Below are 20823 nucleotides of genomic sequence, written 5' to 3'. Positions count from 1 at the left end.
AGTGCTGCAGCTGAATTCTGGCTTTAGCATTCCTGCACAACTTCAGCAGAGTTTGCCTCTTTCAGTGTGTCTTGTGGTAATTACAGATCTGGCACTCTGGGATTCTCAGCAGGGTGTGAGAGGCTTTTGTGCATGTTACCAGAAAACAAACCACAATATTACCATAAAGGCATGTTCTCATCCCACTAAAAGGGATGACTTTCTTAGAAAATCATCACAATTCAGATTTCTCTCACTGCATCCTTTCACTTCTATGGGCTCACTTGCCCACTAAAATGTTATTTAAATTACCAGTATTTAGCCAACTTGTACCAGGGCATGTCTTTACAACCAAGGGAAAGAAACAAGAGATTCTACAGTCACCAGCACAAACTCGAGGTACATTTTGTTCTTTCTAATGAAAAATATTAAGTTGTTGAGTTTCTGACTACCCCAAGAAACAAATTTTGTCATCCCATCCAAATATGAGCTATATATCACTCACAAACCTTCTCAGCTCTCAAAAGGTGCAGAGCAGTTGCAGAAGAAGTCACGAACAAGTCTGCACAACATGAAGGGCAGGCTGTGGCCAGGGACAGGAGGTGCCAAGCTCAGAGACCCCAGGCACACGGCTCCAGCAGCAGGGCTTCAGCTGCCCTCACAACTTCGGACCACAGCAGGCCAGAAATGCTGTCCCTCAGTGAACCAGCCAGCTCCTAACTTTGTAAAATGTTAGGAAACACCAGAGGCTGTGAACTGCAGTCCTCTGGACAGAGGGGCTCTAGATGGTGAAGTGCTCTGAACCTCCAGAACTGGCATTAATTGTTCCCCCAGCTTCAGAAAAGCTTCGTTCCCACTACCCACTCTCACTGATGTAAATCCACGTGTCCATCAGCAGCAGCAACATGGAATTTCAACTGCACACTCTCTACTGAGCAGCCAGTAAAAATTACATCCTCTCAGATTAATCAGCCCCCCTGCTCCTGCTCACAAGGAAATCCTGCTGCATCACGGGTTAGCGTGTCATTTCAAAACCTCTGCACCCCTACGAGTGTTTTCTCAGGCTTTCCAACAAAAAGTCATCACAGTTGAGTCAGAAAGAAAAAAAAAAAAACACAAAGAAAGAATAACTGGCTTCTAATTCTGTAACAGGAAGAACTTCTTCATGTGGCCAGAGCACCTTTTGACAGACAACCTGCACACTGCCTTGTGGCCAGTAATTTCTTCAGGGGTGGATGGGTTACACTGTACAAACACTCATCAAATAACCCTGCTATAGCACTAGGCAAGACCAAGCTGCTTTGGATCCAAAGAATTTGCACTGATCCTTCTCTCACACCTCTTCTTTTTCACTAGTGTAATAACATGGAAAAGTTACTGAACTCAGACATTAATGTCATTTATCCCACCAAACACAGGACACAGTTTAATAATAATTGCATTGGTGGTGTGATCTAGAGAAGGTTTTTCATTCTTCAGCAACCTCGACAGTAGATGCTACCACTACACTAACTCTACACAGCTACAAAATTGCGTGAAATGCAACTGAAATAATCAATGCTTACAAAGCAGCTCAACTCAGTTTAATTAAACTCACAGTGTCTTCCCAGAAACTAAGTTTTTTGACACTGGCATTGGCAGTCATGTCCCTTTAAGATTCTCCATGGATACTACAACTATTTTCTTTCTCCCAAGTCACGCTTCCTCCCTGCCACTGCTCACACTCCCTGCTCCATCCCAGAACACAGGGAAAGCAGAGTGCAGCTGTCCACCCCTTCCCAGGATGGGCCAGGTACAAGAGACCAGCACCCACCACCGGAGCGTTCCACTGCTCCAAGCACAACCCTTGCTACGTTAGAGCCCAGCAGGGCAGGACCCCAGCCCGGTTTTGTGCCTCTGCCCCGCTCCAGCACCGGCCACAGGGCACTGCCCGCACTTGGCTGCTCCCGGAGCCGCGGATCGCTGGATCCCGGCTCCGGTCCCGCCACCCCCGGGGCTCGGCGCGCCGCTTTTCCCATTTCAAACACGGGGCAGCCCCACGGCTGCGTGACACGGCTCCGTCCCCCGGGCCGGCCGAGGGGCGGCCGCTCGCCCCGGTGCCCCCGCGCTGGGAACTCGGGGGTGAGCAACAGGAGCGGCGGGCGGGGGTCCCCGGCCCCGGGCTGCACCCCGGCCTGGCCCCCCTGGACTCGGGCCAGGTCCCGTGGGCTGGGTGCCGGCGGCGGGCCGGGCCGGGCCGGGCCAAAGGCGGGTCGGGCCGCCCACCGGCTCCCGGAACTTTCCCTCCTCCGCCGCCGCCCGGGGCCGGCCGGGGGCCGCCGCCACCGAGCCCCGCGCGGCGGAAGCGCCACCCCCGCTCCGCCCGAGCATCCCCCGTCGCCCCCACAGGCCCGCCGCGGCCGCCACCACCCGGAGCGGGGCGCAGGCCCGGCGGCGGGGGAGGCCGGCCCGGCTCGGCCCCGCGCCCCCGGCAAAGCCCCGGCGGGGACAATGAGATGGCGGCGAAGAGCGCCGCGCCCGGGGGACCCGTTGCTCCGGCAGGAGCCGCCCCGCCCCGCGCCGCCTCCTCTTCCCTCCCCTCCCCTTCTCCTCTCTCCTCGCACGGGCAGCGCCCGCTCCCGGCCCGGCCGCCGCGGAGACCGAGCGAGCGAGCGAGCGGCCCCGGCCCCGCTGCCCCCGCCCCTCGCGCCTCCATCTTGGATCGGCGCCTCCCGCGCGCTCCCTCCCCGCGCGCCGCGCTCACCTCGGGCCGCGCCGCGGCGGCGCCCCGGGAGCGCCCCGGGAGCGCTGCGGGAGCGGCGGCGGCGCGCGGGGTCCGGCGGGCGCGGGCCGGGGCCGGGGCGGCGGCGCTGGCGGGGCCCGCGCGGGGCTCAGCGGGGCCGCGATCCTAAACCGCCACCTGGCGGCATTTCCGACCCGCCACGGCGCAGCCGCCCCGCGCGCCGGGCGCGCAGCGCCCCCTGCCGCCCGCGCCGCCGCCCCGCGCGCGGCCGCGCCGCGCGGAGAGGAAGGGGCGGGGACGGGGGGAGGCGGCCCCGCCCCGGCGCGCGCGGCGCGCGGGAAAACGTCTTTCGCGCGGAAACGGCCGCGCGTGCGCCGCGCGCCCACAAACACCGCCCGGGGGGGGGGGCGACTGTCGCGACAGAGCCGGGAGACACGGGCACCGGGAGGGGGGATCTCTCGCGACAGAGCCGGGGGACACGGGCACCGGGAGGGGGGCGTCTGTCGCGACAGAGACGGCGGGGACACGGGCACCGGGAGGGGGGGTCTGTCGCGACAGAGCGGGGCCGGGACACTGACTCGGGCCCAGTGAGCGGCGGGGGCAGGGACACGGCGGGGGAAAGGGGGTCGTGACTGTCGCGACCCAGCAGGGGCGAGGCCCCGCCCGGCCGGAGCGGCTCCCAGCCCGCGGCGGCAGCGGTGTGCCCGGGGCCGAGCGGGGCCGGCGCTCTCCGCCATGGCGGGGGCGGGCGCGGAGGGCGCGGCGGGAGCGAGCCCGGGCAGCCGCCGGTCCCGCCCGGAGGGGCTTTGCTGCGGCCGGGGTTCCCATGGCGACCCCGCGTCCTCTGACGAGTGCCCTCCTGTCGGCGAGAGCTGCCATCGCGGTCGGTGCCGCCCTCCTCGCAGCGCTGCCGAGCTCGGTCGCGTTGCAGCCACTGTCCCCTCGTGCACGCCCCGCTGCCCGCCGGGGGCTGCAGGGTTTCGGGAGAGGATCCAAAGCAGTGAGTGAGGTACCGCTAATCTCGAGCTGTCATCGGCTGTCATGGAGCGAAGGTGCCGACTCGTGCTTCACCCCATTGTAACGTACCTCTTAAAACCTTTCTTGCATCTAACTGAGCTGTTTTCCTGGTTTCCTGTGCTGTAGGGACTACATTTCAGTGTTCGTGTATTCTCTGCTCTTTCTCCTGTGCCTGGAATTGCTGTCTGAAGGGGTTTGTTCAGATAAGGGTTTTGGAATGGGAAGTTTGCGGGCAAAGTGGCTGTTCTCCCGAAATCACTTAAAGCAAGGGTTGCTGCTGCAGAGGTAGGAGCTGCAGCAGGCAACAGGCATGAATGGAGAAATTGGAAAATAGTGTTTTTTCATGGAAACGGCTGCAAATGGAGCCCGTATTCAGCAAGAGAATAGAGAGAGCAAGGGGAATTAAAGGTCTATCCATCAAATGAGGTTGCTTCAGTGAGATAGCACAAATAGAGGTCGTTTTTTGGGTAGCAAAATATTATCAGAAACGTACTGACGACTCATGGGACTTTAGCGTAGGGTTTGTATTTGTATTCAGTGAAGGTTGTACTGGTTCTCCTTCAGGCTGTGCTGCTGGATGTGACTCAATGAATTTGAATACAGGGGATACTGGTTTCTTGGTTCGTGTGTAATGCTTGCTCTTGTGCTTAAGTGCTAAAAACTTCTTTCATGTAATTGCTTCTTCATTTTCTTAAATACCTTTTGCTATTCATTAAATTTTAATAAAGACTTGAGTTTCTTGGAATGTATTTTTAATCAAATTGATTTATGTCAATCTGGCTGAAAAGATAAAGGTACTCGTGCAGCACCTAAGTGTAGATCCCTTGGCATGTGCAGTTGCCTGAAGTATGAAACCCCCAAGAATCTCCAGGTGGTTTAATGGTGCTGAAACAGGGCTTCAGGAGATTTCCCTGCACCTGATAAGGGATCAGAAGAAAACCCTTATGGTGAGAAGTCAGTGCACACGTGTGCTTAGAGAAGGTGGCACGAGTTCAGTCAGTCCTGTGGGACTCCAGGGGTGGGTGGGTCTTTCCTTTGTGTGATGTTCAGGGAGAATTGCCAGCCTGTAGTTACCCTGGAGAGACTGCTCGCAGCCCTCTGGTAGTTTCAGCCTGGTCTGGTCGGGACTGGGGGATTTTCCACAGAAGAGGCACAGGGTTCCTGTGGAGCCTGTCTTTCAGAGCTCTGGGGTAGCTGCCTTATTCCCAACTCCGTATCCGGGCTGGAATTGCCACATCTGTGAGTCTTTCATAACAACTCTTCAGTAGGCTGACTGATTTTAACCAATCTGGCAGAAGATGACAGTATTTTTTGTGTGAGTTTATTCAAGATTGGTGGTTAGAATCAGCAGACCTGAAAGCCCTCATTCCTCCAGGCACAGGAGGAGAGCTCAGGCTCCCACTCCCTGCAGTCAGGGCGCAGCTAATCACCTATTCCTGCCTGCCTAACCAGCACTTGCAGAGGCTGAGGGAAGGAAGGAAGGAGGGGAGTATTCCGTGTTTTTCTTCTAAAAAAAATTATGGTTTGTATTCTATCCATGATCTGTGCCATTTATTTAATTTACAGTGGTTATTTGTTCCCCAGGGAGAACAGGGTTCACACTTTGCAGTCAGTGATTTCAATGAGCTGGTAATTTAAATGGGTGTCCCAGGCTGAATTGGGAATGTTTGTTATATAACTTGACAATTTTGCATAGTGCTTCATCTTCAGCCGTGTATTACACTTGATTCAAAATCACCTTGTGTTTTTAATAGAAAATGCAAATAAGCCACGTTAAGTTTCCAGATATGAAGGAAAAATAAAAAAGTTGATGTCATGTCCACAAAAGGCATGGGCAGAAAGAGAAGTAGCAAGTTGTCTGTATAGGCTGTGCTGGTTTCTGCCTATCTTAAATTTGTGTCAGGGATCTGGGATATGCCCTAATCTCAGTCTGCGTAGAAACTTTCCCTGGTTAAGAAAAGTGAGGTCACCAAAGACTACAAACAAATGTACTGAGAAAGAGTTGGCATCACTATTATCATACACTCAGTATTTAGTTGGGAAAATGAAATTTTGGTCTTAGCATTCCTGTTATTTATTTTTTTGTTCTTTATTGCTTCCCATCTCCTGCCTTTCACACGTGTTTGCCCTTGCACTCTGCAGACTCCCAGCTGCTCTGGCTCCCAGCTGGCAGCTCTGTGCACAACAGCCATTTTGAGCTACAGCTCACCAGCTATCGTTTTCCTCCAGAGAGATCCCTGAATGCATTGCACAGGTCCAGTGCCTCATTTGAAACTGTTACGTTGAATTTGCAACTATTTGTTGGAAGAAAATGTGATCTAAAGCCAGGAACCAAGAAAGTTACTGTATGCTCATAGTAACAAATGAGCTGTTTTGGTTTGTTTTCAGGAACAGTTGCAGCGTTTACTCAGCTGTTTCTTAACGAAATGAATGAGTTTACCAGTGGTCTACTATCAATCTAATAATGATTCCTGCTGTCCACTTTTGTCTTCTTTTCCTCCCATTTATTTTATTCACGATCCAGTATGTTGTGCCTTAAAGCAAGAAAGTCTTAATTTTTTTAAGGCTGCAAGGCAAAACTGTGGATTGTAACGCCGTGAAAATGCTAGGTAGGAAAAGCCGTGCAAGTGAAAATCACTGCCTTCCTGGGCTCGCTCAGTGCGGTTCGCATTTGCACGTCAAGGTTCGGAAATGAGCAGTTTAAGTGAAGGAAAAGTGAAGGTGGCGGGTGAGCCGGGGGCAGATTCCTGGCAGGGGTTGGTAAATGCTGATATGTGGTTTGAAGTGCCCGCTAGCACAGCTCATACCCAGCTCTGTGTGCTCTCCCTGGCGTCCATCTGCTCGTTCCCAAGTTCCTTGGGCAGTAAGCTGCCCATGGACACCCGGGCTGCTCTTCGGGGTGCTGGGTGTGCCCGGGCCCGGGTCTGCAGCAGAAAAACGCGGACAGCAGTGCTGGGCGAGGCCTGCTGGGACAGGGGGGACTCGAGAGGCTTCTCAGCCCCTGTGCAGGTCCAGACTGGTGCTGCCTGCCCCAGAGCTGGCACTGGTGCCGCCCGTGTCCCCTGCAGCTCAGCTGGGGTGCAGCAGGGGTTAATGAACACAGCCCGGGAGGGAAAAGGCAGACTGTCCCTTTCTCATGGAAATTAATTTGCCAGAGCCGCAGGCAGTGCTTGGCTGTCACAGATCACAAGCACAGAAAATGCCACGGCTGAACCTGGCCGCGGTATTTTCCGTGTTTCTGTTAGGAGCTGCTGCCCGCACTTCACCATTGCCTTTAGACCTGCGCTCTCCCTGACAATCTGCTGTCCTGCCCTGCAGCCCCCTGTCCAGCAGCTGTGGCCTTGCACCACCAGGGCCCCCGGGAACTCTGCTGTCCCCCCGGGGACAGGAGTGTCTGTAGCCGTGCTGCGGGGCCCGGCTGCTGCTGCTGCTGCCGGAGCCCGGCTCCGGGCAGGGAGGATGGCTCCTGCTGCCTGCCTCCCCTCTGCAGCCCGCGGGGCAGCACCGCACGCACGGGAGGCTGGATTGGCTCGCTGTCGAGCCGTAGGAACCTTATGCTCACAAGCCACCACTTGTTCTTTGGATCAGCTCCCTCAGTAATTCCGGGAGATGGCTGAGGAGTGGTTTTGACACGATGCCACTGATTGCTTTCTCTCCATCTAAAGCGGTTTGGGGTTTGAGCCTCCCTTGGCTTTTACTTTCTGTGCAGAGAGGGCTGTAACCTTCACTGCCGGTACCTGAGAGCAAGTGTTGTTTGTGTCTAGATAGCCCATCGAAGACGTAGATGATGAAGAGGTGTTTTCCCCCTCTGCCTTGGAATCGAATGTCTCTGTCACAGGTAAGGTCTGCACAGATTTTATTTACTGGGATGAAGAGAAGGCGGGGAAGGTTTCCTTGCTCCTGCTGCCTCTTCACTCGGCAGGCTCTGCACAGATGGTGTGAGAGCAGTCATTTCATACCCTGCCTTTATTAAACAACTGCCCCACCCCGCAGGAGTCACAGGCACTGTTTGTGTAGTGGGAAATGGCCCTTCTCGAGGAGACAGAAGGGTTTAACGCTGTCACAGTTGTGTTCAAAAATGTGTTGTTACCCATATGCAAACTGCTGACATGCCTGGGGGTGCTCCCTGTTTCCCTGGGTTACTCAGTCATCTCCTCCAGCCAAATTTCTCCCGTAATCTTCTAACACTGGCAAGCCATTAGCAATAATGCATAACCACAGGGTAAAAAGCTTAGCAAGAGAACTTTCTTATTAGAATATACTAGAATTCATTATGTATACCATGCATAATGACAAAATATGTTATTCTCAAAAGTTAGTGACTAAAGTGAAGTGCAGTGGTTGATTTTTCAGGAGATCCAAATGGCCCAGCCATCAGAGGTATTTAGCAGTAACTTAGTGGAAAATTAAAGCAAAACCAAGAACAGGCTACTAGAACTTGGATTTGGTTGATAAAAATAGCTTGTAAACACTAAAAGCGCTTACATCTACGAATCTTTTACTATTCATTAAACAACAATGTATCTCCATTTTTTTTCTTAAGACCAGGGCATTTTTCTAAGGAAATGGATGCGTCTTCCCAAAAATATCCAGTCAAGAAGCGAGTGAAAATTCATCCCAACACAGTAACAGTGAAATACACCTCTCATTATCCCCAGCCAGGAGAAGAGGGATGTGAGGATGCTAATGAGGATACTGGAGTATTTATGGAGGATAATCCTAAGAGAAGACTAGTGAACGATGGGAAAAAGAGAGAAAATACTTTTTTTGGAACAATAGACACCAAGCCAGCACAACTGCCAAAACCTGATGAGGCTGGACCATCCCAGCACTTTGCTGAAGGCAATGTACTGCAGTCCAGGAAAACGTGGGCAGTCCTTTTTGGGTCTGCTGTGGCTCACGGATGTGTGGCTCTGATCACCAGGTTAATTTCTGACCGTTCCAAAGTGCCATCTCTGGAGCTGATTTTCATCCGCTCGGTCCTGCAGGTGCTGTCCCTCATTGCTGTGTGCTACCACCAGGAGCCTCCCTTCGGCCCCAAAGGCTACAGGCTCCGCCTGTTCCTCTATGGGGTGTGCAATGTCATCTCCATCACCTGTGCCTACACCTCCTTCTCCATAGTGCCCCCCAGCAATGGGACCATCATGTGGAGGGCCACCACCACGGTGTTCAGTGCCATTCTGGCTTTTTTACTCATAGATGAAGGAATGGCTTATGTAGATGTACTCACTGTCATGGGCAGTGTGTTCGGGGTTTGTCTGGTCATGATCCCCAACATTGTCAAGGAGGAAAACTCTTTGCTGAGCACCTGGAAGGAAGCTTTTGGCTACACCATGACCGTCATGGCCGGTCTGACCACTGCCCTCTCCATGATAATCTACAGGTCCATCAAAGACAGCATCAGCATGTGGACAGCGCTGTTCACTTTCAGCTGGACGGGAACAGTGTGGGGAGTGTCCACCATGTTCCTGCTCCAAGAGCCAATCGTCCCACTGGATGGGGAAACCTGGAGCTATCTCCTTGCCATCTGCCTGTGCTCCACTGCAGCCTTCCTGGGGGTCTACCATGCCCTGGGCAAGTTCCACCCCGCTCTGGTGAGCACTGTGCAGCACCTGGAGATCGTCATCGCCATGGTCCTGCAGCTCCTTGTGCTGCACAGCTTCCCAGGCACTTGTGACCTGGTCGGGGCAGTGCTTATTTTGGTGAGTGTTTTTTTCCTTGCATGTTACAAGCTTTCCTGGAAGGAATTAAGAAGGCAAGATTATCAGGAGATTGTGGATTTGTCCAGTAAATGAATGTCGGTTTTCCATGTCTGATTCTGGCTGTGACCACGTGGAAGTGACTCCTTTCAGCTCCTGTGTCCGAGCCTAGTGGCCAGGCCCTCTCTCTACCATTTCACTTCTCAGCTGATGTAGCAATGTTGGTGTTTCCAGGCTCCCATGCCAGGTGGATTTGTTCTGCTGCACACAAGCATTTTGTCATATCCAAAAGAGTAGCACAGCCAGCACAGGCTGGCCCACTGAAATACAGGCCAAACTCTTCTTGACCTTCTCTGGATAAAGCAATACAGAGGGACTCAAAGGTGACTCTCATTCATGTGTGCTGTGGTAGTGGGAAGATGAGCAGCAAAACCATTAAAACTGTCAAACCAAATTGTCATTTCCTCTGTAATGCTTCTTAAGCTGTGGCTGTCATATTCTAAATGGAGCAATGTTAAATTTCTGTGGCTAAAACTTGCATTTCCTGTGCATATAAAGAAGTCAGTAAAGCTTTTTGTGCTTTGTGGCTAAATTTCTGGCTGAAACAATGCAGGGAGCCCACACGTCCCATGGGGGAAAGGGAGCCTCAAAATCTGGATTTCCAGTTGTGCCACAGCTGTGACAGGTCCCCAGGAACCATAAGGTCCATGACAGATAAAAGATCTAGCCCTGAAGCAGACCAAAATCCCTTCAATGGAACCATATTTTCTAAAGGAGGTTTTGAGTATTATCCAAGGGAGCATAAAAATGGAGAAATAAAAGAATGCATTTGAGATGGAGGTGTGAGCAGCATGGTAATACTGACCAGCCTGGCAGCATCAGTGACTGTCACTCAGGGTGCCTGGGTCCTAAAACTCCAGGAAGGCATTGGATTCACCAAGAGCCCCAGGGTTTTATGAGCCCAAATAGTATTCCTGGCCATTCTAATGTGTGGCTGTAAAGAGAAAGGCCAGCACCTATGTCCACGGGCTCTGTGCCAACCAGGCCCTGCAGGCACCTCCCACTGCAGCTGCCTGTGCCTCTGTTCTGTGACATGAGCATTTTCTGAGGGAAAAGGCATCACTCAGGTGGCTCCAACCAGTCCAGCTTCCCCCAGAGAAAATACATTTTACTTGTGAAAAGAAGCAGCAATTACTTTTATTCCTATGAATACTTAGGGAGACCAAGTTCCCTGACATCAGCCAGCCCAGATGGCAATGCTGCTGATCCGTGTGACACTTGTGTCCTCCAGTGCTGGTGATGCCAGAGACCCCCTGGGCCAGGCAGGGGTCCCTCAGGTGCTGGCACAGTCACAGCTGCCCCAGCAACTTTCCTTGAGGAGCAGGTGGAGCTGGCAACAGGAGCTCTGTCCCCTGTAGGAAGGACAGAATAAAAGGAGAGCAGGTAAAGCAAAGCAGTGCTGGGAAAGCTCTGCCCAGCAGAAATCCCTCTGACAGCCTAGGGCAGAGCAGTTCCCAGCCCAGAATCCTGCTGTGCTTCTATCAACTCCTCATTTCACTCTGGGGCAGATGGTCTTTCTTCCTCTGGCTGCTCAGGCAGCGGGAAAGCTTCCTTTGTGGAAAGCAAGCAGGTCATGAGGCTCCTCCTTCCATGGCTTCCTCGCCTGTCCCTCTGCAGGGACTCGAGCCCTGAGGCTCAGCTGTGCCAACACGTAGTGTGCAGGCACTCAGGTACATCTGGCAAGCCAGGGGCACTGGACACCAGGACTCTGCAGCAGCTTCCACTGTGCAGCAGGGCTGAGTCTTGCCCCAGCCCCAAAGCAGCCAAGCCCCCTCCTCAGAACCTCCCCCTGCCACCCGGAGCCCAGGCTGGCACAGGCAGCACCCAGGGCCCACCCCAAGAACCTGGCTGGTGTCCGTGGAGCAGTTCAGGGCTCTAAGGGGCCTGGTCCTGCTGCAGCTGCTCCACAGCCTGCACGAGGTCCTGCACAGCCCTGTCCACATCTGCCCGTGTGGTGCCACGCCCCACGCTCAGCCGCAGCGCGTTCTGCGCCACCTCCGGGGCAACCCCGCAGCTCAGCAGCACTGGGGAGGGCCTGCAACACAGCCGGGAGGAGGAGGAGGTTGGAATCCAAGGCTGAGGAAGCCCCACACAGCAGGGAGCCTCACCCAGCCACAGGAGCAATCACATTTGCAGATACACTCCGGGTACCTGTCCCCTGCACAGCCCCGTTTGCTTTCCAGGGGCACCCAATCCCACCAGGCTTGTTGCCCTGTGGGGGATCTGGCTCTGCTAGGAAGAGCCTGTTCCATGTCCCTGTGGGTTGGCAGCTCTGCCACATCCAGAGGGCATTGCTCCAGACCAGGCCAAAAGCACCCACAGTCCCCAGATCCCCAAAAGGAGCCATCTGGAGACCCAAGCAGGGCTGCAGCAGGTGAGCCAGGCACACACAGACACAAGGCAGGCTCTCTTCTGGTAGCACCAGGAGTTCAAAAGTACTTCCAAGCTCAGCTGGATAACCAAAGCTGGGAGGGACAAACTCCTTCCAAGAAGCAATGGAGCATTCCAGCTCTCTCCTGCAAAAATCCCCTTCACAGCCCTTCAGCTCCTCTGGAAGGAGGAGCTCTGTACCCTCTGTTCCAGGTGATGCTGCCCAAGCCACCCACTGTCCCCTTCCCTGTCCTGTTTCCATCCCTCCCAACTCTTGTCCTCTGGGAAGACACCAGGGGCTGGGAAAGCTGTCTGCTCACCGATCCCCCTTCTCAGAGTGGCAGGCAGCCCCAACGCTGGCCAGGAGCACCTTGCAGTGAGCCAGCACCCTTCGTCCTGCAGCACAAGCAACACAAGAACAGCTCTCCCACTGCCAAGGCTCCCTCCTGCCTCACCTCCCTGCCTGAGCCATGCCAAGTGCCCGCCAGTCTCAGCCACAGGTGCTGTGAGGGGCAGGTGCTTGGCTCTGTGCAACAATCACGGGACAGCAGCAGGAAGGAGCTACCTTGAAGGCCTGGGCCCAGGATGGAGAAATTACAGGTGTTGCAGAGTCGCTTGGAGCCCTTAAAGCGACTGTTGAAGTGAATCCTCTGCTTCCCAAAGGAGGCCTGGAGAAATCAGAGGGCTGTGAACCTCTCTGGGTTTCCAAGCAGCTCTGTCCTTATGAGGGGATGGGCAGGGCCAGAGGGACATATCCACCCTGCTCCAGGCCCCACAACCTGCAGCCTGACACTGGGGGAAGGGACTAGATGTGCTCACCTCCAGCGAGGCCTCCAGGTAATCCCGGACATCCCGCATGTGAGCCTCATAGGCCTCCCAGTTCTTGTTCACTAACTCTGCAGCCTGAGAACACACAGACAGGCTCCACCAGTGACCCTTGGGCACCCTGCCCTGTGCGTGGGCCCCAGGATGTGAGCCCAGCCTGGAACAGCCTCTGCAGTGCCAGGTCCCCTGTGTCCCCTCTCAGTGCCCTGTGCCATGTGAGCTGGGTGACTGTCAGGGCTGCAAACCCACAGCAAGTGTGCCAAAGCAGCTCCTTCAACTGGCATCAGAAAGCCCCACCACCTTTCCCAGCTCACCCTCCCTCCCACATATCCCAGGTTTGTCCCTTCTGATGACCAGGGAGCACAAGTGGCCGTCTCTGTGCTGGGTCTGCACCACTCACCCCAGACCATGCCAACTGACCTGGCCAAGGCCGGCAATCATCGGGGTGTTCTCAGTGCTGGAAGGGAACAGAGACCAGTGAGTCATTTCTCCTGACCAACCCTGAGACATTCCCTCATGGGACCCCTCATGGCTGGCAGGGGCTCCTGGACACCTCTCTGAGGTGGTTGAGGAGGAGGCAGTTCCACCCTGAGGTTACACCCTTGGCAAAGCCTGAGCTCCAGGGAGTTTCCATGCATGGATCCATTTCCCTGCCGTGCTGGGTTGCTTGCCCCAGGGCTGGCAGGTGACACAGCTGCCAGCTCAGCTCAGACAAGGCAGCCCGTGTGGCTTGGCCACCAGCCAGGGGCCCAGCTCTCCAGGTAACCACCTGCCCCCTTACCCTGGCCGGAAACTCCTCTCCTGTCCCCCTCCAAAGAGCATGGGGTGCAGCGGGGTGGCAGTGCCAGGGCTGCGGATGTACAGCGCTCCAATCCGTGGGCCATGGAACTGTGGGGACAGCCACAGTGACCCTGGGGACACTGGCAGTGCTTGCTGCCCTCCTGCCCAAATCTGAGTGCCCTTCAGTGCTGCCCCTGCCCATCACTCAGGCACAACCCGTTACAGAGCTGCTCCCCATGCTCAGTCTCCTGCCCCCAGCCCAGACAGCGTCCACAGGAGTGAAGTCTGTCTGCAGAGCACCACCCAGCAGGAGAACTTTGGCTACTGTGGGCTACCAAGCTGCGTGGGGCACCCAAAGTCCCCCTGGCACCCTCGCAGAGATGTCACACAGGGTGACCGGCAGCTGGGCCACACGAGCAGGGCCACACCTTGTGTCCCACGACGGTCAGGTAGTCCACGCCCAGCTCCTGCACGTCCACGCGGCCCTTGCCAATCATCTGCGCTGCATCCGTGTGCAGCAGCACCCTGGGCAGCGCCTCGGCCGCCCGGCGCCGGTTCAGGGCACGGACGCGCTGGCTCAGCTCGGCGACAGGCTGGGGACAGGGAGGAGGGGCTGCATCCCAGGCACCTCCCGGGCCGGGGCAGGGAGGAGGGGCTGCATCCCAGGCACCTCCCGGGCCGGGGCAGGGAGGAGGGGCTGCATCCCAGGCACCTCCCGCCCCTCTGCCACCGCCTCTTTGCGAGGGGATCTCCGCCCCGTGCCCCTCTCTGCCCATACTCACCATGATGACGCCGGTCTCGTTATTGGCCAGCATGAGGGACACCAGGCACGTGTTTGGCTGGATGGCGGCCATGACATCGTCCACCTCTGCCTGCCCGCTCCGTGGGGACACGGGCACAAAGGTGGTTTCTGCAGGCCAGGAGACAAGGCCTGAGGCTGGCTGGGGAGGCTGGGAGTGCTCAGGGCTGCATGTGCCCCACTGAGCAGGGCAGAGTGTGTGGGCAGTGGGAGCACAGCACGGAGCAGGGAGGTGACACATCCAGCCTGGGGCAACGAGGGCAACCGCAGGGGGAAATGGTGCCCTTCTCCAGGGGGAGAAAGCGGAACATCACAGAGCATGCAGGATCTTGCCCTCCTCTGAAAACACCAGCAGAGACACGTCCCCCATTCAAACCCCACCTCTGCCTGTGCCACTCACCTGCCAGGCCCTCCCTGCCCAGCTGCTCCAGCGGCAGGCGGATGGAGTCGTGCTCCACGCTCGATGTCACGATGTGTGGTATGCCCCGGCTGCCCCCCGTCCCACGCTGGCTGTCGTGGAAGTGCCTGCAGGCAGTGTGGATCACCATGTTGTTCGCCTGAAGTGGGGAAGGAGAGGGAAAACGGAGGCTCAGAGGGAGCACAGTGCCCTTCATCCCCACCCTCCTCATCGCTGCTGGCTGGAGGGGGGGTGGGCAGGGATTCCCAGGAAGGGGGTCCCCCCTGCTCCCACCTCCGTGCCCCCTGAGGTGAAGACGATGTCCTCGGGGCGGCCTCCGAGCATCTTTGCCAGGCTCTCCCGCGCGCTGCCGATGAGCTCCTTCGCCTTGCTGCCTGCATGACCGGACCTAGCAGCTCCCGCGGGCTCCTGCCACCACGGGGCCCAGCCGAGAAGGCAACGTGGCCCATCCTGGTCCCTACCTGCGGGGTGGGAGCTGCTGGGGTTGCCCCAGGCCTGGCACATGGCGTCCCACACGGCCTGGGCCACCTCGGGGGCCAGGGGGGTGGTGGCGTTGTAGTCCAGGTAGACCCTCCTGTAGGGGCAGGGCGGGTAAGCGGCGCTGGGGAGCTCGGGGGGGCACGGGGCAGGGCAGGGCCTCACCCCTCCAGCGAGTCACACTGTGCCTCCGCCGGCTGCGTCCCCGCGCCCATCACTGCTGTCACTGTCACTGTCACTGTCACCGTGCGGCTGCCGTCACCAACCTGGCATTGGGGGTTACACACATGTGGCTGCCCAAGGGGCACCAGGCACCTGCCCTGCCCGGGGCGCCACAACAACCATCACCCTCCCGCCTGCCCACAGCCACGGCCCCACCAATCAGCTCCCTCCTGCCTGCCCCACAGCCACGGCCCCACCAATCAGCTCCCTCCTGCCTGCCCCACAGCCGCGGCCCCACCAATCAGCTCCCTCCCGCCTGCCCCACAGCCACGGCCCCACCAATCAGCTCCCTCCCGCCTGCCCCACAGCCACGGCCCCACCAATCAGCTCCCTCCCGCCTGCCCCACAGCCACGGCCCCACCAATCAGCTCACTGGCCGCTGCCCCCTCAGGGCACTGACCAATCAGCTGCCCGCAGTAAGGGCTCCGTCACCCCGCTGCCCCGGCCGCGCCGCCCAATCCGCAGCCGCCAGCCCATTGGCCGGGGGCTCGCGCGCGCTCGGGGCTCCCGTTATCCCGGCGGGCGCTGCGCGAGCCCCCTGCCCCCCCCACCCCGGGTGTCACTCACGCGCCGCTCACGCGCGGCCCGAGGCGGAATGGGCGTGGCTCGCGCGGCCGTGCGCTTCCGGCGCGCGGGGGTGGGCGGTACTTCCGGGACGGACGCGAGGCCGGGGAGCGGCGGCGCTTCCCCTCGCCAAGATGGCGGCGGCACCGTCGGTGCGGCTCCCGCGCCGCGCCCCGCGCGGGCTCCGCGCCGCGCCCCGGGCCATGGCGGTGAGCGCCGGGCAGGGGGCTCCGGGCCGAGCGGCGACGAGCTCCGCGCGGGGCTGGGGCGGGCGGCGCGCGGGGCCCGCCGCGCCGTGACTCAGCGCCGCACGGCGGAGGCGGCCCCGCGTGCCGCGGCCGAGAGGCGGGAGCTGCCCGGGGCGGCCGTGCCTCGCGGCCCCGCGCCCCGCGGGGTCGCGGCGGGCGGGCCGGGCGGAGCGGGCGGGTCGGGCGCTGTGGCGGGGCCGGGCGGGCGGAGCCGCGGGCAGGGCACGGCCGGGCCGGCGCTGCGGCCCCGGCGCGCCTGCCTGGCGGTAACTGACGCGGCGGAGCGCAAAACTCGATTAAAGCCGAATTCCCGCACCCAGACGCGCCGTATTAGGCTCTGGGAGCCGCTCCGAGGAGCGATAGGCTCGCGGAACAGGGGCTGGGATGGGCTGGGCTAGCGCAGCCGTCCAACGGCGGCGGAGCGCCGCAGAGCCCCGCGTCCCATTGGCCTCAGCGCGCCTTACATCGCCGTGTTTCTGCTGCGTGGAAAACTGCCTCGTTTGACACATTTCTCTCTGTTCCTCCTGTCTTTCAGATTATGTCGTAACCACAGAACGAGCGAGCAGTGATGGAATCACTGGACACCGAGGTGAGGGCACGGAAGACCCTGGGGACTGTGGAGTACGTGGAGTCTTCGGGCTTCGCGCAGGGCGTGCTGCCCACCAAGAAGGATGTGGTGCAGAACATGCTGTACCTGCTGCAGCCCAAGAGGGCCGGCCAGGCCCAGCGCTCCAAGGAGGACGCGGCCCAGCTGCTCGCAGAGCACCTGCAGGAACACTGGCTGGTCTGCAACCTGCACACCATTGCCACGCAGAACATAAAGAAACTCATCCTCAAAATGTACGAGGAGTTCACCCGATTGTACCAGACCAGGAAGCAGAGACAGAACCAGGCTTTTTCCGAGCGAGCCGACAGGTTCAACGAGAGTTCAGAGAAGCTCTTTGACGTGTTTTGTACAGACACACAGATGAGGGATAAACTGGAGGAGTACAGTGGGATAAAAATGACCAGCATCGAGTGGAAGTTTCTGGAAGATCAGAGGAACGAGAGAAAAATGTACTACGAGGATTTCACAGAGAAGCAGGAGTTGAAGACGATGGAGAGAAGGCAGAAGATACAGTGTCTGGAGCACTTCAGGAAGCTCGCCAGGGAAGAGAAGGAGAGCAGCAAGGCGAAGGAGATGAAGTGCAAGGGCGAGGAGCAGTCGGATGAGGGCACGAGCGTGGACGAGCTGTGCCCTGCGGAGGAGGAGAACGGCGGCGCCCCGGCCTTCTCGCTGCGGGGCCGGCGGAAGCGCCGCTGCACCGCGGCCGCCGGCGGCGCTGACCTGCCCCTGGAGGGCGAGCACATACGGATGAGCATCCGCAGGGTCAGGCCTGGCTTCTACGAGACTGTGGAAAAGGTGAAAAACTGCTAGCGCCCGCCGCGGAGAGCGGGCAGAGCTGCTGGAGTACGAGGTGGCAATGCACACGTTAGGCAAGTTTGAAATCCCACCATCCATTGGAAGTGATTGTTGTAGATCCTCAAGCCAGAGCTCAGGAACATGCTGCCTCCAGGGAAGAGGGCTGGGATGATGACAATGACAGCAAGGACTAAACCAAATGGATTTGGAAGGATGAGCTGTCAGCAGCCAGCGATGCCAAGGCTCAAATGCAGAGGGTGATCCAAGGTTACGTAGCACATAAGCCTCTTCTTCCAAGGTCCTGTCTGCATCCGTGGGGTTTGGAAGTCTTTCGGTGTTTCTGAGCCAGCGGCGGCCTGACAGCGTGAATCAGGACACAGATTTACTGCAGGGTGATAACTTGGACTTGTTGCTAACAGAAGATCCCTGTGCTGAAGAGCCCTGGCTGCAGTGGGGGTGAAAGATGCGTGGCCTCTTCCTGCGGGAGCTGGCGTTTCTGCAGGAAGGAAGTGGGTTTGCAGCGTGTGTCACCAGCCCCGGAGAGGCATGCTGTGCTTTTGGAAAGGGACTGCTCTCCTGCTTGAGGAGCAGGCAGAGAGCAGAAGACAGTGGAGTGCTTTGGCTGCTAAAGCATTGGTGATTCTGAATGTTTTATTCTAGATTCTATTTTACCAACGTTTCCTCGATCAGGATAAACCTTCCCGTAACTGGATGAGTTTTATCATGAAGTCCCTAATATAGGATCTGGGGTGTGAATCCTAAATGAAGTGGTAATGTTTTATCTTTGGGGGGGAGGGGGTTAACATAGGAAAAATGCAAATTGCATTATTTAGTTTTAAGATGAGAGTAATTTTATAAGCTGTTATACTGCCTTTATAGGACATAGGGAAGAATAAGCCTTCCCAGGTGTAGCTGTGGTGTTCACAGCAGCAGGCACCCAGATCTGGGCTTGCTCTTCCACCCCGAGGTGGTGCATGTAGACCAGCAGGGGGGAGATGGTAGTTTTCCACCCGGAGGTTGTTTGAACAAAGCGTGACCCTCTTGCCCACGTACATCCTGAGCAGTGACGTATCTGTGACTTTTTTAGTTAAGAGTTGCTTTACTGGTTTTTAAAGGTGAGAGACTTGAACTTCCAGTGAAACCCAGTGCTGGAGATCTCTCTGGTGAGATGCCCAAACCTTGCCAGACGACACTGAAAATGGAAAACCCCCAAGTCTCTATTTGTCCACAAAAGATCTGTGGTAGAAAGAGCGCAAACTTGCCTGGTTTTAAAATTTACCTTCCAGTGTGAATGTTGGTTTCCCCACTCCAGTATCTCAGCTTTTCCCCGTTTCTTTCCTCTCCGTCCTGCACATCATTTACTGACGTTAACTCGTGCTCTTTCATTCTTTGGCTTTTGCTCCCTTTAACAATAAATGCATGTACGAATAATTTTGACAGTTCATTTACTTTTGATGAATCAGTCCTCGGACTGCTTTGAAGTCCTGTGCCAAAGGAGGAATGAAACCCAGAGCAGCTGCCGGTCCCCTGGGACACGGCGGCCCCGGCTGGGCTGCCCAGGCAGGCTGCAGCCTCGGCCACCTGGCACAGATCTGTGTGGCTGTGAGCTGCGTGTCCCTTCTCAGGGACCGTGCTCCTTGCTGCCGGGGTCCTTGCTCTGTGTCTCTGACAAGCTCTTCATGGTAAGTCGCTCCAAAGTATTTAGTGCCCGCCGCGTGCTCTGCACCACTCGTAGTTCTGCAGGTTTGGTAGCAGCACCCTTGAGCCTCCCTCCATCTCCTCTCTCTGACATGCTTCACTGACCTCCCCATGCAAATTATGTCACGTTTAAACTATTTGCCTTCCAGCCAGGAGGTGCTGGATTGAGCCTCTCACTGGGTCTCTACACCAGCAGCTCTGTTTCAGCAGGGAATATAGCCAAGCTCGGACCTCGCCAAAGTAAAGTTTTTTAATAACTGCTGTAAGCCCCCTTTTTATTACAGATATAGCTGACAGTATAAATGCTTGTGTGTAAAGCAAATCCATTTGGGTTGGCTCGGATATGGAACACAGCTGTATAGTGCTTTATGATTTTCAGGGATTCAGGGAATTTAAGGTTGTCAAATTTGACTTCCTGTCTACCACAGGGAATTACATTTCATTCAGAAGCCCCACACTCAGCCTGCTGGTCTCAGTTGAACTGATATATCTGACAGAAAGTCAAGCCACAGGTGTCAGCATTCTGCTGTCTTCCTTGTTGCCTATTTAGTGATCAATCACCTTCACTCTTTCAAAATAAGACAAAAAAAAATCTGACCAACTTCTAGGCTGTGATTCTTTTCACGACATCCTGACAGGCTGAGCAGAGTTTATCACATTAAAATCATATTTGGGTTTTTTTTAACTGGGTTTGACTGTGGATAGAGCCAAAGCCTGGCTCTGTTTCTGCTGCAACAGGGGGAAAATTTCTAAATCATGTATTCTGGTATTCTGATTACTCTTCTTTGGGACCATGGTGCCTTTTTAATCAGGACAGTAAATCTTGTCCCAGGATTCTGTACTTTTGTACGTTAACAGTTGTTGACTTTCCTTTTTGGTGTGTCCCAAATAAATTAATATAACATACTTCTGGGCTTTTGTTTCTTCTTTCTAAAGGGGGAGGAAAGAGGAAACTGAAGCTAAAGTAAATCTCTGCTTCAGCTCTCCTTCCCAGGCCTTGCAGGAGCAGCTGGGTTGCATGCAGGTGGAGTTGCTCCTGTCCAGACCATGTGGGGCGGTGGTAGGGAAGCTGCAAGAAATGGGAATCTGGCACAGGGGCCCACATGGAGCCCTTTTTTCAAAGATGCTGGAACCTGGAGCAGCTGAAGGTAAGGGGAGAGGATTAAAGTCTCTGCACATGGTGGCAGTGTTTAATGAGGACTCTGTGTGCCTCAGGCGTGGTGGGATTGGAATCGGAGACAAAGGTGGGGCCTCCCTGCCTTCCTGGTGTGATCCCATGCATGAGTGTTCCAGTGCTGCCTGTTCTCCTGACTGTGGTTCAGGGATCTTGTTTGCAATGAGGGGCAGTTGGTCCAAGAGAGACACAGCAATGGTTTGCACCACAGGACTTCAGCAAGGAAGGGAAACTGGAAAGGAGGAAACGCTGGAAGGGGCATGTTTGCATCAATGGCTTTTGCAGGAAGAAATTGAAGTGCATCCCAGGGGCTACAAATACTTGTGCTGGATGCTGAGTTACTGATTTTACTGGGTATTTGGGGAGGAA

The 20823-nt window shown here is 56.4% G+C and overlaps 4 protein-coding genes across 19 annotated transcripts in view; 2 read left to right on the top strand and 2 right to left on the bottom strand.

Moving 5' to 3' along the window:
• Positions 1-2875, bottom strand: part of STAG1 (STAG1 cohesin complex component) — a 156298-nt gene extending 153423 nt beyond the window's left edge. The window contains exon 1 of one of the 3 annotated variants that reach the window (XM_064386114.1): positions 2723-2875. The gene's annotated coding sequence lies outside the window, so the exon portion shown is untranslated. Of the gene's footprint in view, positions 1-488; positions 1820-2722 lie in introns of those variants that run through there. The other 2 variants (XM_064386115.1, XM_064386117.1) reach the window with 2 other exon arrangements.
• Positions 1695-9986, top strand: SLC35G2 (solute carrier family 35 member G2). Of its 8 annotated transcripts, none has more exons than XM_064386159.1 (3): positions 1695-1771; positions 7483-7556; positions 8262-9986. In XM_064386159.1, the coding sequence occupies exon 3, from the start codon at positions 8284-8286 to the stop codon at positions 9511-9513; it is 1230 nt and encodes a 409-aa protein (XP_064242229.1). In that variant the 5' UTR covers positions 1695-1771; positions 7483-7556; positions 8262-8283; the 3' UTR covers positions 9514-9986. The 8 variants fall into 8 exon arrangements, with proteins under 8 accessions (XP_064242229.1, XP_064242231.1, XP_064242227.1 ...); XM_064386161.1 differs by lacking the exon at positions 1695-1771 and adding an exon at positions 3240-3288; XM_064386157.1 differs by lacking the exon at positions 1695-1771 and adding an exon at positions 3270-3288 and having other exon boundaries at positions 7430-7556.
• A 597-nt stretch (positions 9987-10583) lies between these two features.
• SCLY (selenocysteine lyase) lies at positions 10584-16067 on the bottom strand. 7 transcript variants are annotated; one of them, XM_064386148.1, is made up of 14 exons: positions 15936-16067; positions 15312-15412; positions 15131-15243; positions 14943-15043; positions 14652-14808; positions 14235-14362; positions 13881-14045; positions 13454-13560; positions 13093-13129; positions 12667-12750; positions 12413-12515; positions 12168-12243; positions 11322-11512; positions 10584-10829 (listed from the first exon to the last, which is right to left on the bottom strand). In XM_064386148.1, exons 2-13 carry the CDS (start codon positions 15359-15361, stop codon positions 11353-11355), a joined length of 1281 nt encoding a protein of 426 aa, XP_064242218.1. In that variant the 5' UTR covers positions 15362-15412; positions 15936-16067; the 3' UTR covers positions 10584-10829; positions 11322-11352. The 7 variants fall into 7 exon arrangements, with proteins under 7 accessions (XP_064242218.1, XP_064242217.1, XP_064242219.1 ...); XM_064386147.1 differs by lacking the exon at positions 15936-16067 and adding an exon at positions 15769-15924; XM_064386149.1 differs by lacking the exon at positions 15936-16067 and adding an exon at positions 15769-15904 and having other exon boundaries at positions 15312-15418.
• Positions 16001-20186, top strand: LOC135279033 (uncharacterized). The gene is made up of 2 exons (XM_064386165.1): positions 16001-16141; positions 16716-20186. Exon 2 carries the CDS (start codon positions 16749-16751, stop codon positions 17595-17597), a length of 849 nt encoding a protein of 282 aa, XP_064242235.1. The 5' UTR covers positions 16001-16141; positions 16716-16748; the 3' UTR covers positions 17598-20186.
• The last annotated feature ends 637 nt before the right edge of the window (positions 20187-20823 follow it).

The sequence above is a fragment of the Passer domesticus genome, chromosome 11, assembly GCF_036417665.1.
Source record: "Passer domesticus isolate bPasDom1 chromosome 11, bPasDom1.hap1, whole genome shotgun sequence".
In the NCBI taxonomy this organism is placed as follows: domain Eukaryota; kingdom Metazoa; phylum Chordata; class Aves; order Passeriformes; family Passeridae; genus Passer; species Passer domesticus.
Note: the sequence above shows the minus strand (reverse complement) of the source record. Positions and strands in the feature narration are given on the sequence as shown.

Excerpts from the sequence above, each read along its gene's own strand:
- SLC35G2 (XM_064386159.1), top strand. The coding sequence starts at position 8,284 with ATGGATGCGTCTTCCCAAAAATATCCAGTCAAGAAGCGAGTGAAAATT.
- SCLY (XM_064386148.1), bottom strand. The coding sequence starts at position 15,361 with ATGGGCGCGGGGACGCAGCCGGCGGAGGCACAGTGTGACTCGCTGGAG. Across the intron at positions 15,244-15,311 it reads CAGTGTGACTCGCTGGAGGG|GAGGGTCTACCTGGACTACA; the intron begins GTGAGGCCCTGC and ends CTGCCCCTACAG. Across the intron at positions 14,809-14,942 it reads TCACCTCAGGGGGCACGGAG|GCGAACAACATGGTGATCCA; the intron begins GTGGGAGCAGGG and ends TCCCCACTTCAG.
- LOC135279033 (XM_064386165.1), top strand. The coding sequence starts at position 16,749 with ATGGAATCACTGGACACCGAGGTGAGGGCACGGAAGACCCTGGGGACT.